This window comes from Tinamus guttatus, unplaced genomic scaffold (genome assembly GCF_059628265.1).
Source record: "Tinamus guttatus ecotype Peru unplaced genomic scaffold, ASM5962826v1 Tinamus_guttatus_pri_ptg000327l, whole genome shotgun sequence".
Taxonomy (NCBI): Eukaryota; Metazoa; Chordata; class Aves; order Tinamiformes; family Tinamidae; genus Tinamus; species Tinamus guttatus.
Window position 1 is genome coordinate 595,357 of NW_028288861.1, and position 15,739 is coordinate 611,095.

At 40.4% G+C, this 15,739-nt stretch overlaps 1 protein-coding gene across 2 annotated transcripts; it reads right to left on the reverse strand.

Annotated features, from left to right (window-relative positions):
• Positions 1-3,533: 3,533 nt before the first annotated feature.
• On the reverse strand, positions 3,534-14,351 carry ARHGAP11A (Rho GTPase activating protein 11A). Of its 2 annotated transcripts, XM_088529240.1 has the most exons (12): positions 14,229-14,351; positions 11,959-12,029; positions 11,535-11,631; positions 10,765-11,015; positions 10,097-10,257; positions 9,853-9,999; positions 8,409-8,483; positions 7,611-7,778; positions 6,609-6,744; positions 6,104-6,212; positions 5,506-5,653; positions 3,534-5,130 (listed from the first exon to the last, which is right to left on the reverse strand). In XM_088529240.1, exons 1-12 carry the CDS (start codon positions 14,349-14,351, stop codon positions 3,560-3,562), a joined length of 3,057 nt encoding a protein of 1,018 aa, XP_088385366.1. In that variant the 3' UTR covers positions 3,534-3,559. The 2 variants fall into 2 exon arrangements, with proteins under 2 accessions (XP_088385366.1, XP_088385365.1); XM_088529239.1 differs by lacking the exon at positions 8,409-8,483.
• Between the last annotated feature and the right edge of the window lie 1,388 nt (positions 14,352-15,739).

Here is a 15,739-nt window from a genome sequence, read left to right on the forward strand (position 1 = left end):
CCCGAGGCGGCGGTGACGGCCGCCCCCGTGGCGGCGATGGAGACCTACCCCCCCGCCCCGGCCTCGGGCCTGCAGCTCTCGGCCCTGCGCAGACTGCTCGTCACGGTACTTAATTAAAAGATAAAAATTGAATAAAAAGGGTCATACAAAGCCTGGGCTGGATGGGCTCTTCAAGACCCCAGGGTTCAGCTAAATACCATATTCTAAAAATAACCAAGAAGCTGCTGCTAGTCCAACAGCCTGATCAAAAGACATTACTTATCCCTACAATGGTGACCATCTTCCCTGGACAGTGCTTTTCTCCCTGCAATAACACAGGCCCCGGCCTAGGCATGGGTGAGGGTGCTGCACAAGCGCAGGCTCTCGTGGGGACATGTGCACAGCTACCTCCTCACGGGGACAGGCACAGGGCCACCTTCCGTGGGGACATGCCCATGGCTACCTCCTGGCGGGGACAGGCACAGGGCCACCTTCCATGGGCACATGCCCATGGCTACCTCCTGGCAGGGACAGGCACTGGGCCACCTTCTCCCCACGCTGCACAGGAGGGTTCCCAGAGCAGAGCACTGAGGAAACAAAAACAAACCCCCCAAACCTGTGAAAGGCCCTCGCTAAAGGAGCAGGTCAGTCATTGCAGAGTACTTGGCAAAACAATAATTTCTGCAAACTATGTAATGTAGTTTGTTAACTGCTACAGACATGAGTGTGAAATGTTACTCTTGGCATGTAAGAAAAACCTGAGAAAACTTCAGAAACAGAGCAAGGCATGAGCTGCTCTTGCCCACCAGCTCACTCTGGTCCCTGGTTTTAGGGCATCTTATATTTCCGTAACTGGCAGGATTAAGCTGGACTGCCCAGATAGGTTTGTTCAGGGGTTTCTTTGAATCCGCTAAAGCCAGAGGCCACAGCTCCCTCCGCTTTCAGCTCTGGAAAGCACCTTGGTTTGACTCTCACATCCCCAGTTCTGCCTCCTGTACTAACTCCAGAGCTGCTCCTAGGGAGGGTCAAGCCCTTTACTGTTATGGCCCCCACCACCACACGGAGCAGTTCATCTATTTTCAAGCTTCGCAGCTGCCTTAGCCCCCTTTCTCAGAGAAAGGGACCCATTTTCTTGCTAGCTTTGGCCATGTTTCAAAAGCAGGAGCTATCACAGGCTTTTAACCAGATGAGCAGAATTGGTGGCTCCTCCAACAAAATGAAGAGGAAAGTTGATTGCAGTACTCCACTTTCAAATAAGTAATCCTGTGAACTTAAAGCTTCTGGAATACAAATTACAAAAATTGGCAAAAAACAGGTCAGTAGCAAGGGGTTGTTCCCATTAGATACACACAAAGGGCTATCGTGCCTTTGTGTTGCACAAGAAGGACGTCTTTCAATGTTTCAGACTACAGCAACATTTAACAAAGCTAGTGATTAAAGACAGCAAAATAGCCACAAAACACAAGTATTTCTAACAGTCTTTGCACAAAGGCTTAAGGGGGAGGCATCCAGAATAATCCCCATTGGAAATATATGATCCAGAGAGGTCTTCCCATAACAGTAGCTGTTCCATCCAAGCTCTGGAAATATCCAAGTTGCATTAGTATGTGAAATATCTGGCCCATCCATGGAAAGAGAAATCTCAAGTCTCCCTCTTTCAAGCAGAAGCTGACATGACAACTCACTGCTGAGCAAAGAAACGAAGAGCTTGTTCTCATTTCATAGAATCATAGAATGCTTAGGGGTGGAAGGGACCTCTAGAGATCATCTAGTCCAACCCCCCTGCACACGCAGGGTCACCTAGAGCACGTGGCACAGGGCTGCGTCCAAGGGGGTTTTGAAGATCTCCAGAGAAGGAGACTCCACAACCTCTCTGGGCAGCCTGTTCCAGTGCTCTGTCACCCTCACTGTTAAGAAATTTCTCATGATATTTCCTTTATCTCCTTCTGCCCTATTTCCCTCTCATCCCTCCCGCCTCACATCAGCGATGGCAGCTGGCAGTTGCTTGGCTAAGTCTATTTTCCTCACGCAAGGGGCACGAAGCACTGTGCTCTGGTGCATGAACTTGGCCTCCCGAGGGATCTGCCAGCACCCCTGCTGACAGCAGAAGGCAGCAACACAGAGCTGGGAGAAGCGGCCTCTTCCTTAGATGGTGGTGAAGCGTCATCCAGTGTAAGGAACAGTCCTGTAGAGCCAGTTTAATGTTTGCTAACCTCCTCCTGACCTCTTCCTGGTGATGTATCTTAATAACGTAGCAATAAGAGGGGGGTAGTTCAGACCAGGATCACTAAAATGAACCAACTCGCACAGTACCTCTGGGGATACATAGGGAAGGAGAGGAACAGAAATCAAGCTCATCCAGTGAGAGATCTCTCCAGCATTTTGGAAGCCTAGGGCCTGTTAAATATTTAATTTATGCTGTGATTTTGCTAGTTGAGACTCAAACTTTAAGATAATAAATCAAAGTGTCAGAATAGAATTGTTTCTCATAAGTATTTTTACACAAGACTGAAGACATTGGTAAGTAAGAGACAGCTAAACTTTTAGGTCACTGTAGAAGAATGGTCACAGAGAAGGAACAAAAACAATGGTTTTATTAAAACCAAGAGCATCCAGTGCTTTCAGCTCTTACATCTTGCCAAGCAGCAATTTGACAGAAAGCTAATGAACAATATCAAGTGTTTACTCTTAAATAATTTTACAACTGATGACAAACAGTTAATTGAGATGTAAACATTGCTTGTGCAAATCAACTTTTAACACAGTATGGCTTTTTACATTTATCTCTTGCAACATAATCAGCATCTGAAAATCTGCGTTTCTGCACCACCTAGTTAACACTATTCTATTACTCTAAAAATAAGTTAAGACCAGCTTTTCACATCAAGACAAAACAGTTTACTACCGACAACTGAAAATACTTCGTACGCATCAAGGAATGTAAGTTGTCAGAGGTACTTAAAACTTGCTTTTCACTACACTGCACTCAACTACATGTTCTCCCATATGTTCTAATAGATTTCTAATATGCATGTATGCATGGCAAAATATGATTTGTTTATCCTCTCAAAAAGGAGAACGTGCTTCCAGCTTACTCCCATAAAAAAAAAGTCATGGTCTCAAAAGTAGTAGAAATGGTATGAGGTCTAACTTAAATATCAAGGTAGGGCTAAAATACACTTAAAAATCAGAATAAACTTAAACAGAGCTATATTCAGCATTAAGACATTTACTTTCAGATATCTGTTGATTTGAGGAGAAAAACTTAATGGTATTTTGTCTAAAGGCCGCAAAATTTGGTTTGGGACATGCAGTTTTTTTGTTTAAGGGGGTATCCAACAGGTCCTTAGCTATATAATGCTAACATCTGTAAAACCAGAGTTCTTTAAATTCAAATCCATTTAACTAAAGAGACAAGCATCTATAAAAAATTCAAAAAAAAATCAACATAAAATAGACATTGCAACTGGTGCAAGTCCATGACTTGTAATTAAAAAAAAATAGAGCATAAGAATTTCCCCCCCACGCACATACACAAAGTTTAACCATTCTCACTAGTCACTTGGACCCCTATTTAACCCTATAAGTCTACTGGTTTTGTAGCTGGTAGGAGTTTCACTTTAGATATTGGATTCTTTGGAGAGCCTCTATAACGAATCTTCTCTTTTCCAAGAGGATTTTTTGTGATGGCACATTTTTCTGGCACAGCACCTGGAATATTTGTACCTGCATTTACTTTCGTACTAGATTTCACTGTTTCATGATTGGTTAGGTCTTCTAAAACAGATTTGGATGGATTAACAGTCACTTTCTGTTTGTAGATTCCAGCAGTTCTCATAGAAAGATCAGTCTTCTCTGCTGGATTTAACTGTCTGCAACATGATTTGGATGTTAATTCTAGCTGCTTATGGGATGTAGAAACTTGGTTACTTGCACTTTCACTCTTGAGGGGCAAAACTGTGGAATTCTTTGAGGGCTTTTCTGTGCAGGAGGACAGTGCAGAATCATAGCTCAAAGACTTAACAAGCGGTGAACCAACAGCACTAGACTGGGCTACCCGACCGCTTGCAGATGGCCTGTTGGCCTCCAACAAGGAATTCATTCTTCTCACCGACTGCCGGACAGGAGTACGTTGAAACTTGAGAGGCGGTTTCGTTTTGCTTGCAGAACTTGGATCATTTAATGAAAGTTTGTTGAACCACTGTATGTGGTCAGAAACCTTTCCATGATCAGAAAGAGCTGCTGTTTTAGTTAAAATTTTATCAGAATTTTCAGCTTGCAAGTACTCGTTGCCGAGTTCCTTTCCTGATTTAGATAGCTGTGAAATAGGAAGCTGTGCTGCCTCAGAAGGTTTATCAGTGTCTTCTTCTAAATAACAGCATTTTGCCGTACAGTTTTCAGTCACTTCAGTGTGTGTTAATTTTATTTCCTCTTTTTCCCCGAAGGAATCTATTTTGTTCAAGTCATCTTTTAAGGAACTGTTCTGAAAAGTCAACTCGTCTTCACTTGCAATTCCCTGAGGCACAATTTCTCTTACATTTTTTGCACCTTGTTTCTGGACCTGAAGTTCAATCTCAATAGAACTGTGGAATCTTTTCTCCAAAGCTTTAGTTTCATCTTTTTTTGATTCCTGTTTATCAGTAGCATAAGATTGATTAACCGGGTCTATCAGCTGTCTGCATTCTGTATTTGCTAGACTTGTTTCAGACAGCTTTTTTCCCTCTGGACTGAGCCCTGTAAGACACAGGGTTTCACTTAATGTTTCTTCTGTAACATCTAACAAGGAAGACTTTGTATCAGTTATCATATCCTGCAGATTATTTCCAGATGCAGAAAAGGCTTCCTTAACTTTCAGTAATGTTTCTGTAGCTAAATTATTTTCTTCCTCACATAGAAAGAGTTTTAAGCTGTTGTCTTGTTTATTTACAGTAGTTCCAGGTGAATTCGGATCCCCAGCTGATGACTTTCCAGCTGTGAAGACAGATTCAGAAGAATCAACTGTAGCTTCACAATGCCCTGTCGGACTTCTCTCGCTGCTGCTGATCTCCTGAAAATCCATAACAGGACTATTCCATGACATTCGATAAGCTACTTTATTGTGACACTTCGGAGTTAACAAGTTTTCTTCTGATTTGCTTACATTCTTTGAACCTTAAAAGAAATTTCACAATATTTAATAATATTTAGTGATTAAAAATGGTTAATGAAATTAATGATGAAAGACAAAATTCTTGCTAAAAATAAAATCAGTTCTGCTCAGATAATTAGGTTAAGTTTCAGGGATGTGAAAAGAGTTACAGTATCAAAAACTAAAATCATACATCTTACCTGGATGAAAGGGGAAGATAGCTACCAAAATGCAATCATTCTGCAAGCTTGTACTAAGTAACCCTTCCCCCTCCCAGAAGCCACTGCTATTGTTCAATTAACTCTTGCTCTACTCACTAGAAGTACCTTTAACCTTCTTGTAGATACTTCATGAAATCAGAAGTTTTCCCCGTTCATTATAACTTGTCACACGTTTACCTTTCTTGGAAAATTTTTCACTGATATATGGGCTGAAGAGTATATCTCTTTTTGCACGTTCATCTCTGCTTTCCAAATCTTGCTGGCTTGCAAGACGCCTTCCAATGTTTTCGGATCTATTACCAACTGCACATCCTGATGCGACATTCTTGAAAGAACAAAAGGCATTATTCTTTAAACTTTCATTGAGAATCTCATCTGCAAAAGATTTTACATAACAGAGCACCTGGGAAAAATGGTCGGGAAAAGATTATACAAGCCATCACCATAGCAGCTGCCTCCTAGCCATCCCTTTATCTTCCATGAACGCCCTGCAGACCTAGCTAGGGAAACCCTAGCTAGCAAACCCACAGCAGGGCACGCTTGTGGCAGCACAAATACAGTGGATATGTGCTCTGCAATACCTGACAGTTTCTGAGTTTCTGACTTATTGATCACAAGTTGAACAGTCACAGAACAGAAGCCTAAAGCTTCGGTAGCAGATCCAGCTGTGATCCAAACCTGATCTATTATCAAAACAGGTTCTTCCTGCCACTGAAAAGCAGTTCCCAAGCGTTGTGATTAAATCTGCAGAATGCTATGCAAGCAGCCTACTTACTATGTCTCTGTTGCTTCTCCCCAAACCAAACTTCAGGCGTAAGGACCTACGAACCATTTCCTTTCGGCTAACCTTTGGAGAAAAGCAACCTGTTTTTCCTGATTCAGCCCTAGGGGAAAAAGGGAAAGAAGTGACATACACAGAGAAAGAAGAAAAAACAAAACAAAACAAAAAAAACACTAACAAGCAATACAGGGAAATCAAAAACATCCTGACACTGGTTATTTTCTCTAGTTTGAGGTCTGATACAGCCTTTGTGACAAGTTTTAGTAGGGACAGGAAGGTTTCTTTAAAGCTACTGCACCAAATCATAAGTTACTTTGAGCTACACTATAATCACATTGGGAAAAATCCACTGTTTTTTTAAGATTAAAAAAAAAAAATCTGTTGCTTTTAAACACCAAGAAAGATCATTTTTAAGGAATGAGATTTTACACATCGTTAGCCAAAGGCTATAAAATTCTCTTCAATTTATCCTTAGGTTCTGCAAATACAGACAATTTACCTGTACAACTTTTTGCTTGCATGTCTTTTAGTTCTTCTGTTTCCTGTACCAGACAAAGGATTCTCGCCACCAGTTGAAGGAGAGAGTGAGTTTTGAGATGACTCAAGAGAGACACAAGGACTTGCATCAAACTGAACTGTAAGAACAAAATTGCTCATAAAGTTAGATTATAACCAAACTCTTTAAACAAGCACATTCTCAGGTAAGTCATTCTTAGCAGTTAAAACATTGAAAAGTTTATACAGAACTTTTGCTTGATGTGATTAGACTTCCACTTTTATTAAATATTAATGTAATAATTTATAGATGCTTGTAGCATCTATAGAAGCAGTTGGTTGCAATTTAATCAATCAGGAAGATACTCCTGACAGATGTACAAGTATGCTACTGATGTCACACTTCCAATTAAGTTTCCACTCTGTCACCAAATCTGTTTTGCAAATTTAAGAACTTCATGAAGAAAACTTAAATACAGTCTTGATATTATTTGTAATGTGCAGCATATCCACTCTTATGTAAATATTCAGCTAGAACAATTAAATAGGTGATAAATGGAAGAGGTGCTATTCTATTTCTAATCCCTAAACACAAGAATCTCATAATGAGCTTGAGGTGATTTCTTTAAGAATATATTAAAGAGAAAATAGGGCAGTTTTATACAATTCATGTGAGAAGAGAAAATATTTAGAAAGAACAAACATAACCAATCTAGATATTTTTACTCTAAAGTTTTAGAGTTGTCAGTATATTAAGAAATCAAATAAAATATGATCTGTGCAAGAAGCTGACAGTTATAAGCACTCCGAGAAAATGAGGGGGTACCAGTAACGAGTTCAATGAAAAAGAACAAGGTAAAGCTTTTTCTATAGAATTCTGAAGTTACTTAGCATTAGCACTTGAGAGAAGTTAAGACTGCACAATAAGAACAAAATGTTGTATGCTTAAATCAGAAAAAACAAAGTAATCGCTTGAAGCAGCAAGGAAAAAATAAAGGCACTGTACCTGATGCTGGTGTTGAGCTGCTGTTAAAAATGCTATTTGGTAACAACTCAAAAGCAAAGCTATGCTTAAAAGAGCGCCTCTTCTTGCTAGACAAACCCTGAGAGCAATCAGTTGGAAGTTTACGTTTGGTACTGGGAGTAAGAACCACTGGAGTCGCCAATGAAAGAACTGCAATTAAGAAAATAATTGAACTTATATTCAAGTAAAATTCTCCTTTTAAATGGTTATTACAGACTGAGTTTAGGGTCCTGTTCCTCCCTCCCGCAAACAAGAGGAGTTCTTGTAAAGTTTTAACTAAAGTGCATGCATTTTAAACACAAGGAGCAATCAATATAGCTTTTTGTACCATTTCCTATACTTTCAAGTTAGAATCCCAGAAAAAATAATCCAAAACTACACACTTGTACAAGACAATATAGCTATTGGGAAAAACAGCACTAAGGACAATCATCTGCAAGTTTAAGGGACAGAAAAAGCAAAAGAAATTCAGTTTTAGCAAATTCATTCTCAAGAGGTAAATTGCTGTACCACTCGACTAAAGCTTTAGCGTGCATTAGTTAAAAAGCAAAAGCTTAGTTTCTAATCCTAGAGCTGCTCTGCCCACTGCTGCAATGATTGCAGCTGCTCCAAGCAGTAAATGCAGTATCCTCGATAAAAGTGTAACTATATTCAAAACTGGAAACTAAATCATTTATCTGCAATTAACTTCTGAAGTTTCAAACTGTTTTTTTGAATATAGTCTACAAATCCCAAAGATACTGCATGGTCTCCATTTAGTACAAATGCACCAATACCTACCACTTCTGTCTTGCTGAGGTGTAGTGGAGGGTGTTCTGTTAGATTTAAATTTATTCAATGCTCCACTAACAAAATCTGAAACGCAAGACACCAAGCAATCAAGTTTAAATATTTAAATTAGTCTTGCTCTATTTTTAACTAAAGTTAACTCTTATTCTTTCAGAAGGAAATAGAGCAATTCAGTCAAAATAGTTGTTTAGATAAAACAACCATTCTATATTCCAGATTTTCTGAGCATATCATTCTCACAGTATCAGGAAAAAAAGTATTCTTTAAGAACACAATTCATGCAGAGACAAAAGTTTCTTGTAGGAAGTTTTACCGGTTATTGTAAGCTATATGCCTTCTGATATGTTGCAGGCAGACCTAGTTTCTCATTTTTAACATTTACAAGCATTTGCTGCTTTGCAACTCCAAGAGAACGTCCCTTCTTCAAAAAGTGGCAAGTATATTACACAAAGACAACAGTCTGGTTAGATGTGAACCATAATAAAGCATTAGTTTCAACTGATGTCAAATTTAATACTCCAAGTACACGAGTTAAACAAATACTCACTAATTAAGGAATACATATATGATCAGAGTTATGATTAGAGTCAGGACAAGCGTACATATGAAAGCGTATTTCCAGAAGGAGACTGTATAAGAATATAGACATAATGTTTTCTTTCAAACTGTGTTTGAAAAAAATTGATCAGTTAAACAAAATCCTACTGAGTGTTTCGCTTGCATGATTTTATAGAAGTATACTAGTCCACATTAATTATTTCAAATCTTAGTAACATGATTTCCTATTTATACATAAATGTATAAATAAATGTGCAAAAATATAATTAAATGTGCAAAATTATTATTTGAAAATAATTAGAAATGAATACTCTGGATTATTAACAAGAATTTTTTCCTTATAGTGCTAACCTGTATATGTGAAGAGTTATGTAAAGTCCACTGTGACTCTCCCCAGAATTTCTTGTAAGCAAGATATAGGATTTTGACAAACTCATACTGCAAGACCTTCAAGAGTGTCGTGGAACACGTTGTTTAGTTTGCACAAGAATACTGTGTCCAACTGAGCACTCCTCTTCCGATTCAACACTCACATTTATATTCTTGCTATCCCAAGACCGACAATGCAATTGTTGAGTATCCAATTGTTATTTCAAGACTACTTATATAATATATATATATATATATATATATTCTTAATTTATCTGTGTTCTGCAACAGGATTCAACTATACATGCCTGGATACCAACAAAATAGGTATTTTGGCAGAAAACAGACATGCTGCAATAAAGCCTTAGTTTAGCCTTAGTCAAACACTATATTGACGTCATTACATAAGTCTTATAAAATAACTAAGAAATTCCACAGAAGCCTATTCTGCTTTGGATCAGTCCACTAGTCCATTTTAATTGCTGAAGTTTCCAGCAAACATACCTACCCCCAACGCTTCGTTGTCTCCTCCTTTTACATTCACTAGAAGATTCGCTTTCACCATCCTCATGGCCACCCAGTGCAGGGGTAGATTGAAGGGCATCAATACCTAACATTGCAGGAATCTTCTCTGAGATAAATTCTGGTACTTGTCCTGAATTAGTTGAGAAATATTTTTAAAGGTTTTCAAAGAGTTAGGAAAAAAACAGGTGTAGGCAAATATGTGCAACAATACACATTTACCATCTTACCAATTTCTGCTGCATGATCAATAAGTGTTTGTACAACAGCAGCTTGCAAGCGAATTTTTTTTTCTGTATTGGCTGTCATCTTTTCATTTTCACCTGAGTGCATGAGGTTTGGAGCAAATATCACGGCCAGATTACTGCTATCCATTCTGTTTTCATGTGATCTTAACAAGAAAAAAAAAGTTTAAAACAATTTATCAGGACAAACAGCAATGAGAAAACTAAAAGCCCAAACGCATCTGGAAACAAAACTAAACCAGAGTGACCCTGGAGTCATTCACTTGAGTGCTCACATGTCAAGATTAACAAGTAGGCCTGTTAGGCACTCCTGAGCTAGCTAGCTGCATGACTACATCATTGAATGCAACAGGTCATAGATTCCCCATCAGTTTATAGGTATGCAGATTATCAATTAGGTGATGTTAATGTCATCAGTTACTCCTTTGCTTTCCAAAGAGGAAACAGAAATACAGCTATTAAATAATAAGAATAAAAAGTCTCCAGCATAATATGATTTTATAAAATTGAATTAATGAAGGAAAAGACTGTGCTTGAATTTTAGCAAGTGACTGCAAATTAGGAAGTCTGAAGATAAAAGAAGATTCATAGAAAGCCTGCAGTATTCTTTAAGTAACCACACGAGCATCCTCTTTACATTACTTTACACTGACCTTAGGGATACAGTTCTCAGAAAGTTGAAAAAAAATCGCAAAGCTTCAATTGTTCTGTCAGCCATTAAACATGAGAGCAGCACAGTGGCAGTTTTCTTCTCATTTTCTAGCTGCTGAGCTTTGAAGAGACCTTCCTGCAGGTGAGGTGGGAGGATGGGTTCTGGCAGCTCTCTAAAGAACTGCTTAAGAAGCCCTGCAACATCACATGGCAATGCAGTCGAGAGGCAGCTTTCGCCTTGATCCAGTTTACTCTGAAATTATTCATAAGAAACAGTTTGAAGTCTTCAACACACCAGATTTCTAAGTTTAGACATATCTAAGTCTAGCCCAAATCAGAAGAAACCATCAGATGTTCCCCATTTTTACTTTCAGACTTGTCATGTTTTAACTAACTACAGTACCTACCAAGAGACACAAATGATATTAATGGACAGAGATTATTAATTTATAGATTCCCTCCTGTCTATCTCTGTGGGAGAATACTGCTAAACAAATATCCACACACTACAAATATTTGCACTACTACATATAACTACTATCAGGAAAACTGGAAAGTTTCCTGGGGGATGAAGCAGGGAAAATTGTTTGCCAAGTTCTGGGTGGGATTCCCTCTCTCATTTTTAAAGCAAATAATGTTACCATACTACTTCCAGTATTAGAAATCAAATGCTGTTGAGAAAAGTTCAAAAGCAAAAACATACAGATGGTCAAGTAAAATTCAGTTTTATGCATATATGCTGTATGTATCAAAATAAAACTTTAGAGACTACCTTCAATGCTTTTAAGCGAACAAGAGATCCAGACTTCCTGAAGAGTCCTTCAGTATGAATATGTTCTTCTAAATATTCACAAGCATCAACAAGAAAGCTGAGGAAAGAATCATAACATACTTCACACATTCAGAATAAACTTCACTTTTCCTAGAACTATCCCATGATAAATGCATAAAACTATATATACACACACAGGACAGCCTTCCCCAATGACAATCAGTAAAAAGAAACAGAACTGAATGACAGCTCTGGCTCTGAATTCCACATCTAACTTCTTCCCTCTTCCTTCAACAGGAACTACTTTGTATCCCCCGTAAGTTTCACTAGGCCTAGAATAACAGATTTCCTTTCACTCCGACAGAATTCCAGTACCATACAAAGAGCAAAAAAGTATAGATCTAAATATACAACATTAATTTACCTCGGAATGCTTCCATATTCTGGCACGAGTGACTGCGGCAATGCATGAAAAGATACTCCAAAGATTTTACCCTAGAATATAAAATTCAATTATTCAAAGGTTGGAAGTATTACCAACTACATTTTACAGAAGTGCACATAACCCACAAAGTAAAAAACTGAAGGGTAATTAAGACAAAAAAAAAAAAAAAAAAAAAAAGGCTTTCAGATAAGAAAAGCATGAGGCATTGTCAAAGGGACACTATCTTCTTTAAACATCTGAGCCTATACTGACTCTAGTTAAAATTAGCAGCCTAGATTACTGGGAAAGAATAGAAAGGTTTTCTGAAGTTTGCTTTGCATATTTTATTTTACAAGGAATCAGTTTTCCTACAAGGCCACAAAACTGATAAGGATATTCACAGACTGTTTTGGAATCTTACCTTAGCTTTCCAAACTGTCAAAATTCCATTTTTCTTAAAAATTATACTCAATAAATATCACACATTTGAGTAACAATTTGGAAAACAAACAAACAAACAAACCCCAGCTTCTTTCATCTTAGGCACTCAGGATGTTTTAGAGAGGATTAATCTAAAAAGAACAGTCTAAGGAAGTGCTCTAAATACAAACTGTGAGTGTGAGAGTTTAAGAAACAACTCTGTCACATTACAGCAAGGCACAAGAGTCTGCCTTTAATTTATCTGGAAACAAGGAGTTGCCCATAGTAAGTTGGTATGTAGTTTTGTAAGTATCCAGAATTTGCATTCCAAATGTGTATTTTTTTTTTATTGGAGATGAGTGCAAACTCACAGTCATTAATGCCTGAAATTCAAACTGCTGATCACTTGAAAAACTAGTTAATCAGTAACCAACCCTTGTTGGGCTGCCTTTAGCCTAACCTAGCCTACAGAAAACAAGCATAACAGGATTGATAGAGAACAGGAAGCAACACACACACTTCTACTGGCTCATTCCAGGTTGCTACCAAAGGCACACAAAAACAGAAAAACTTCAAGATACAATGTTTCTATGTACAGGATGATGCTGCCTAACTCCAGTGATCTGGAATTTAATACTTAAAAATTCATACTTAATGCTTAAACTTAATTTACTGGGCTTTGACTAACAGAGAAGAAGTCATGTGTTTTATTTAAAATAAATAAATAAATAATGTCCCTTACAACAGAAATAGAACCCAAATGCTACTTTCAAGCTTTTACCATCTCACATGCTGGGAAACAAGTCCCTGCTCAGTTGTTATCTGCAGTTACGTTTAGTGTAAACTGTAACACCATCACTGGTCACTTTTGTTGTGATGCACTCAGTCCTGGCAGCTTCTCCACCCTCCTCCTGCCCCAGGCTAGGTCCATACACTTCCCTGAAGGGAGGAAACTCACTCTAACTTTTTGTTTTCTCCTTTTAACTCTCCTCTTAACAATCCAAAGGAGAGCACGAATTTGTGCAACTCCTTTAGCTTTTGTTGGGCAAGGGTTACCAGACCATTTTGCAACATCTCTTCAGCAATGGATATAGTCTTGCAGAAAGGTTTATACTATACCACTGAAAAGAGTTTTGCGCTGGACTTGACTATGGCTCCTTCCATGCTTTATATATTAAGTTCTGCCAGGACATCACAAGGCTTCAAAACAGATTTTAGTGCAGCACAAACTGCCATTCTGGTACTTGGAATCCAGAGACAGAAAAACACTCTTTCTTCTTCAACGAATTTCAACTATTTTAGGATGCGTGTTTTGTGTGCTGTTTTTTCCACGTGTGGAAGAGCCAAAACTCACATTCTTTTTACTTCTCAGAGCATGCATTAGCGGTTTGAGCTCTCCCTCCCTGTGCCGGGCCGCTGGGCCGCCAGCTCCCTCTGGAAGCAACCGCAGCGCAGCCGCGGCACAGGGCGCTGCTCACACCGGGAGGCCAGGGCAGCCCGGGCCTGCGGCAGGGCTGCTGCCCTCGGGGCACCGAGACGTGCGGAGCCATGTTTTATACCAAGAAACGACGCATATATTTTGGCTCGGAGGGATTTATAAGTCAAGAAGAGCAAGAGGCAAAGCTTTGAGAAAGCACACAGTCCTCACACATCCTGGCAAATAACGCAACGATTAAGATTCCAGTTTTGCACTGGGCAATACTAAGCGCCCCAAAGAGTGAATAAACAAACCCAGCCGCTCCCGCAGGAGGCGCAGGCTCTTGCGCTGCCGCGAGCGTCTCAGGAGCGGCTCGGGGGCTCTGGGCGAGCCGGAGGCGGAATGCCGAGGCCGCGCGCCCCGCCGCCCTTACCTCCGCGGCCGCCGCCGGCTTCGCCACGCCGCGGCAGCTCCCGCTCTTCACCTTGATGCCGTAGGCGGCGCGCAACTCCTGCAGCACCGCCAGCCGCACCAAGCTTCGCCTCTGCTCGGCCATGGCGACCCCGCCGCCCCTCAGACACTGCCGGGCACCATGGCCACCCCTCAAAGCCGCCCCGCTCCCCGCCCGGCCCGCGCCGCCACCGCCGCCCGTTACCGCCCGGCTCAAACGCGGCGCCCGCCCGCGCGCCTCTCATTGGGCCGCGGCCGTTCGAAATGAGGCCCCGCGCCGCTCAACGGCCGCTCGGGGCTGCCCGCCGCGCTGCCTGCTTGTGGCACCGCCTGGCTCCGGGCGCGCCGGCAGCCTCGGGGGCCTCGCGCGGCGCCGCGCTGAGTGCAGCGGTTGCGCCGCGCAGGCGCCGCCTGGGGCGGCTCGGCCGGGGCCGGGGCCGGGGCCGGGGCTGGTGCCGGGGCGGGGGGCGTCGTGAGTGGCCGGGCCCAGCGACCCGGCAGTCGGGATAGGAGCAAAGGAGGAGGGAGAGGCAGTGAGTGAAAACGCGACATTTCCCTCCCTTCCTTCCCCACCGAGACTTGGGCTGGTGCTTCGAGTTCGTCCTGCTTCTAAATAAAGTTTAGATTAAAACGGCAGGCTCGAGTGGTTTGGTGAAGAAACTGAATCCCGCGATAACGAAGTGTTATTTATTCTTGGTTATAACGGAGCGGTAAGTTGGGATAGAAACAAAAAGTCACTAGGGAACAAGATACCACCAAGATAAGATATAGAATCACAACACCCGGTTTTACGGAGCTCTGGACACCTATGGGCACAAAAAGTAGAGAACAGCTACAGCTCTGACTGATACACGTGGGAAGATCCATCAAAATAGAAATCCTAGAAAGCTGTGCTTAAGAAAGACATAGCAGCAATAATAATTGGCAGAGAAGACTTTACTGTTTTTAAGTAAAATACCACAATTTACATTATGTGTATCAAAATAACTGTGTCATTGAGCAAACCTCTAAATGTGGCTGCAATGCTGCCTTATTGTTTTATTAATAATATTGTAATAAGTATTACTATCGGCCCAGGCGTTTGTATTATATGAAAATATCAGTGAAGTACAAGTGGTAGAAAACCTGCTTCATTAAATTGTACTTAATTTTAAGTGAAATACAAATGCAAAACAGTCTGATTTACTTTTAAGCGGCCTGAGTAAGGTTTAGACATCCAAATAAACCATAAGATAGTTATATAAACTAGCTTATTTTTGCATCAGTTAAAATAGTTACGACAGTATTACACGAAGGCATATATGACTGTAGATATGGCTGTAGTTATGATGATAGCAAAAATGAATACTCCTCAAAAATCCAGTGGTAGAAGAAATATCGAAGGGATGAAATGGTTTTCCTATAATTTGTCTGGAGAAATCACTATCTGATTTAGTTTTCTGTACTAATGAGGAGTTACACAAGAGGGAGCTGCGATCTGAGCCCTTTCCCTGT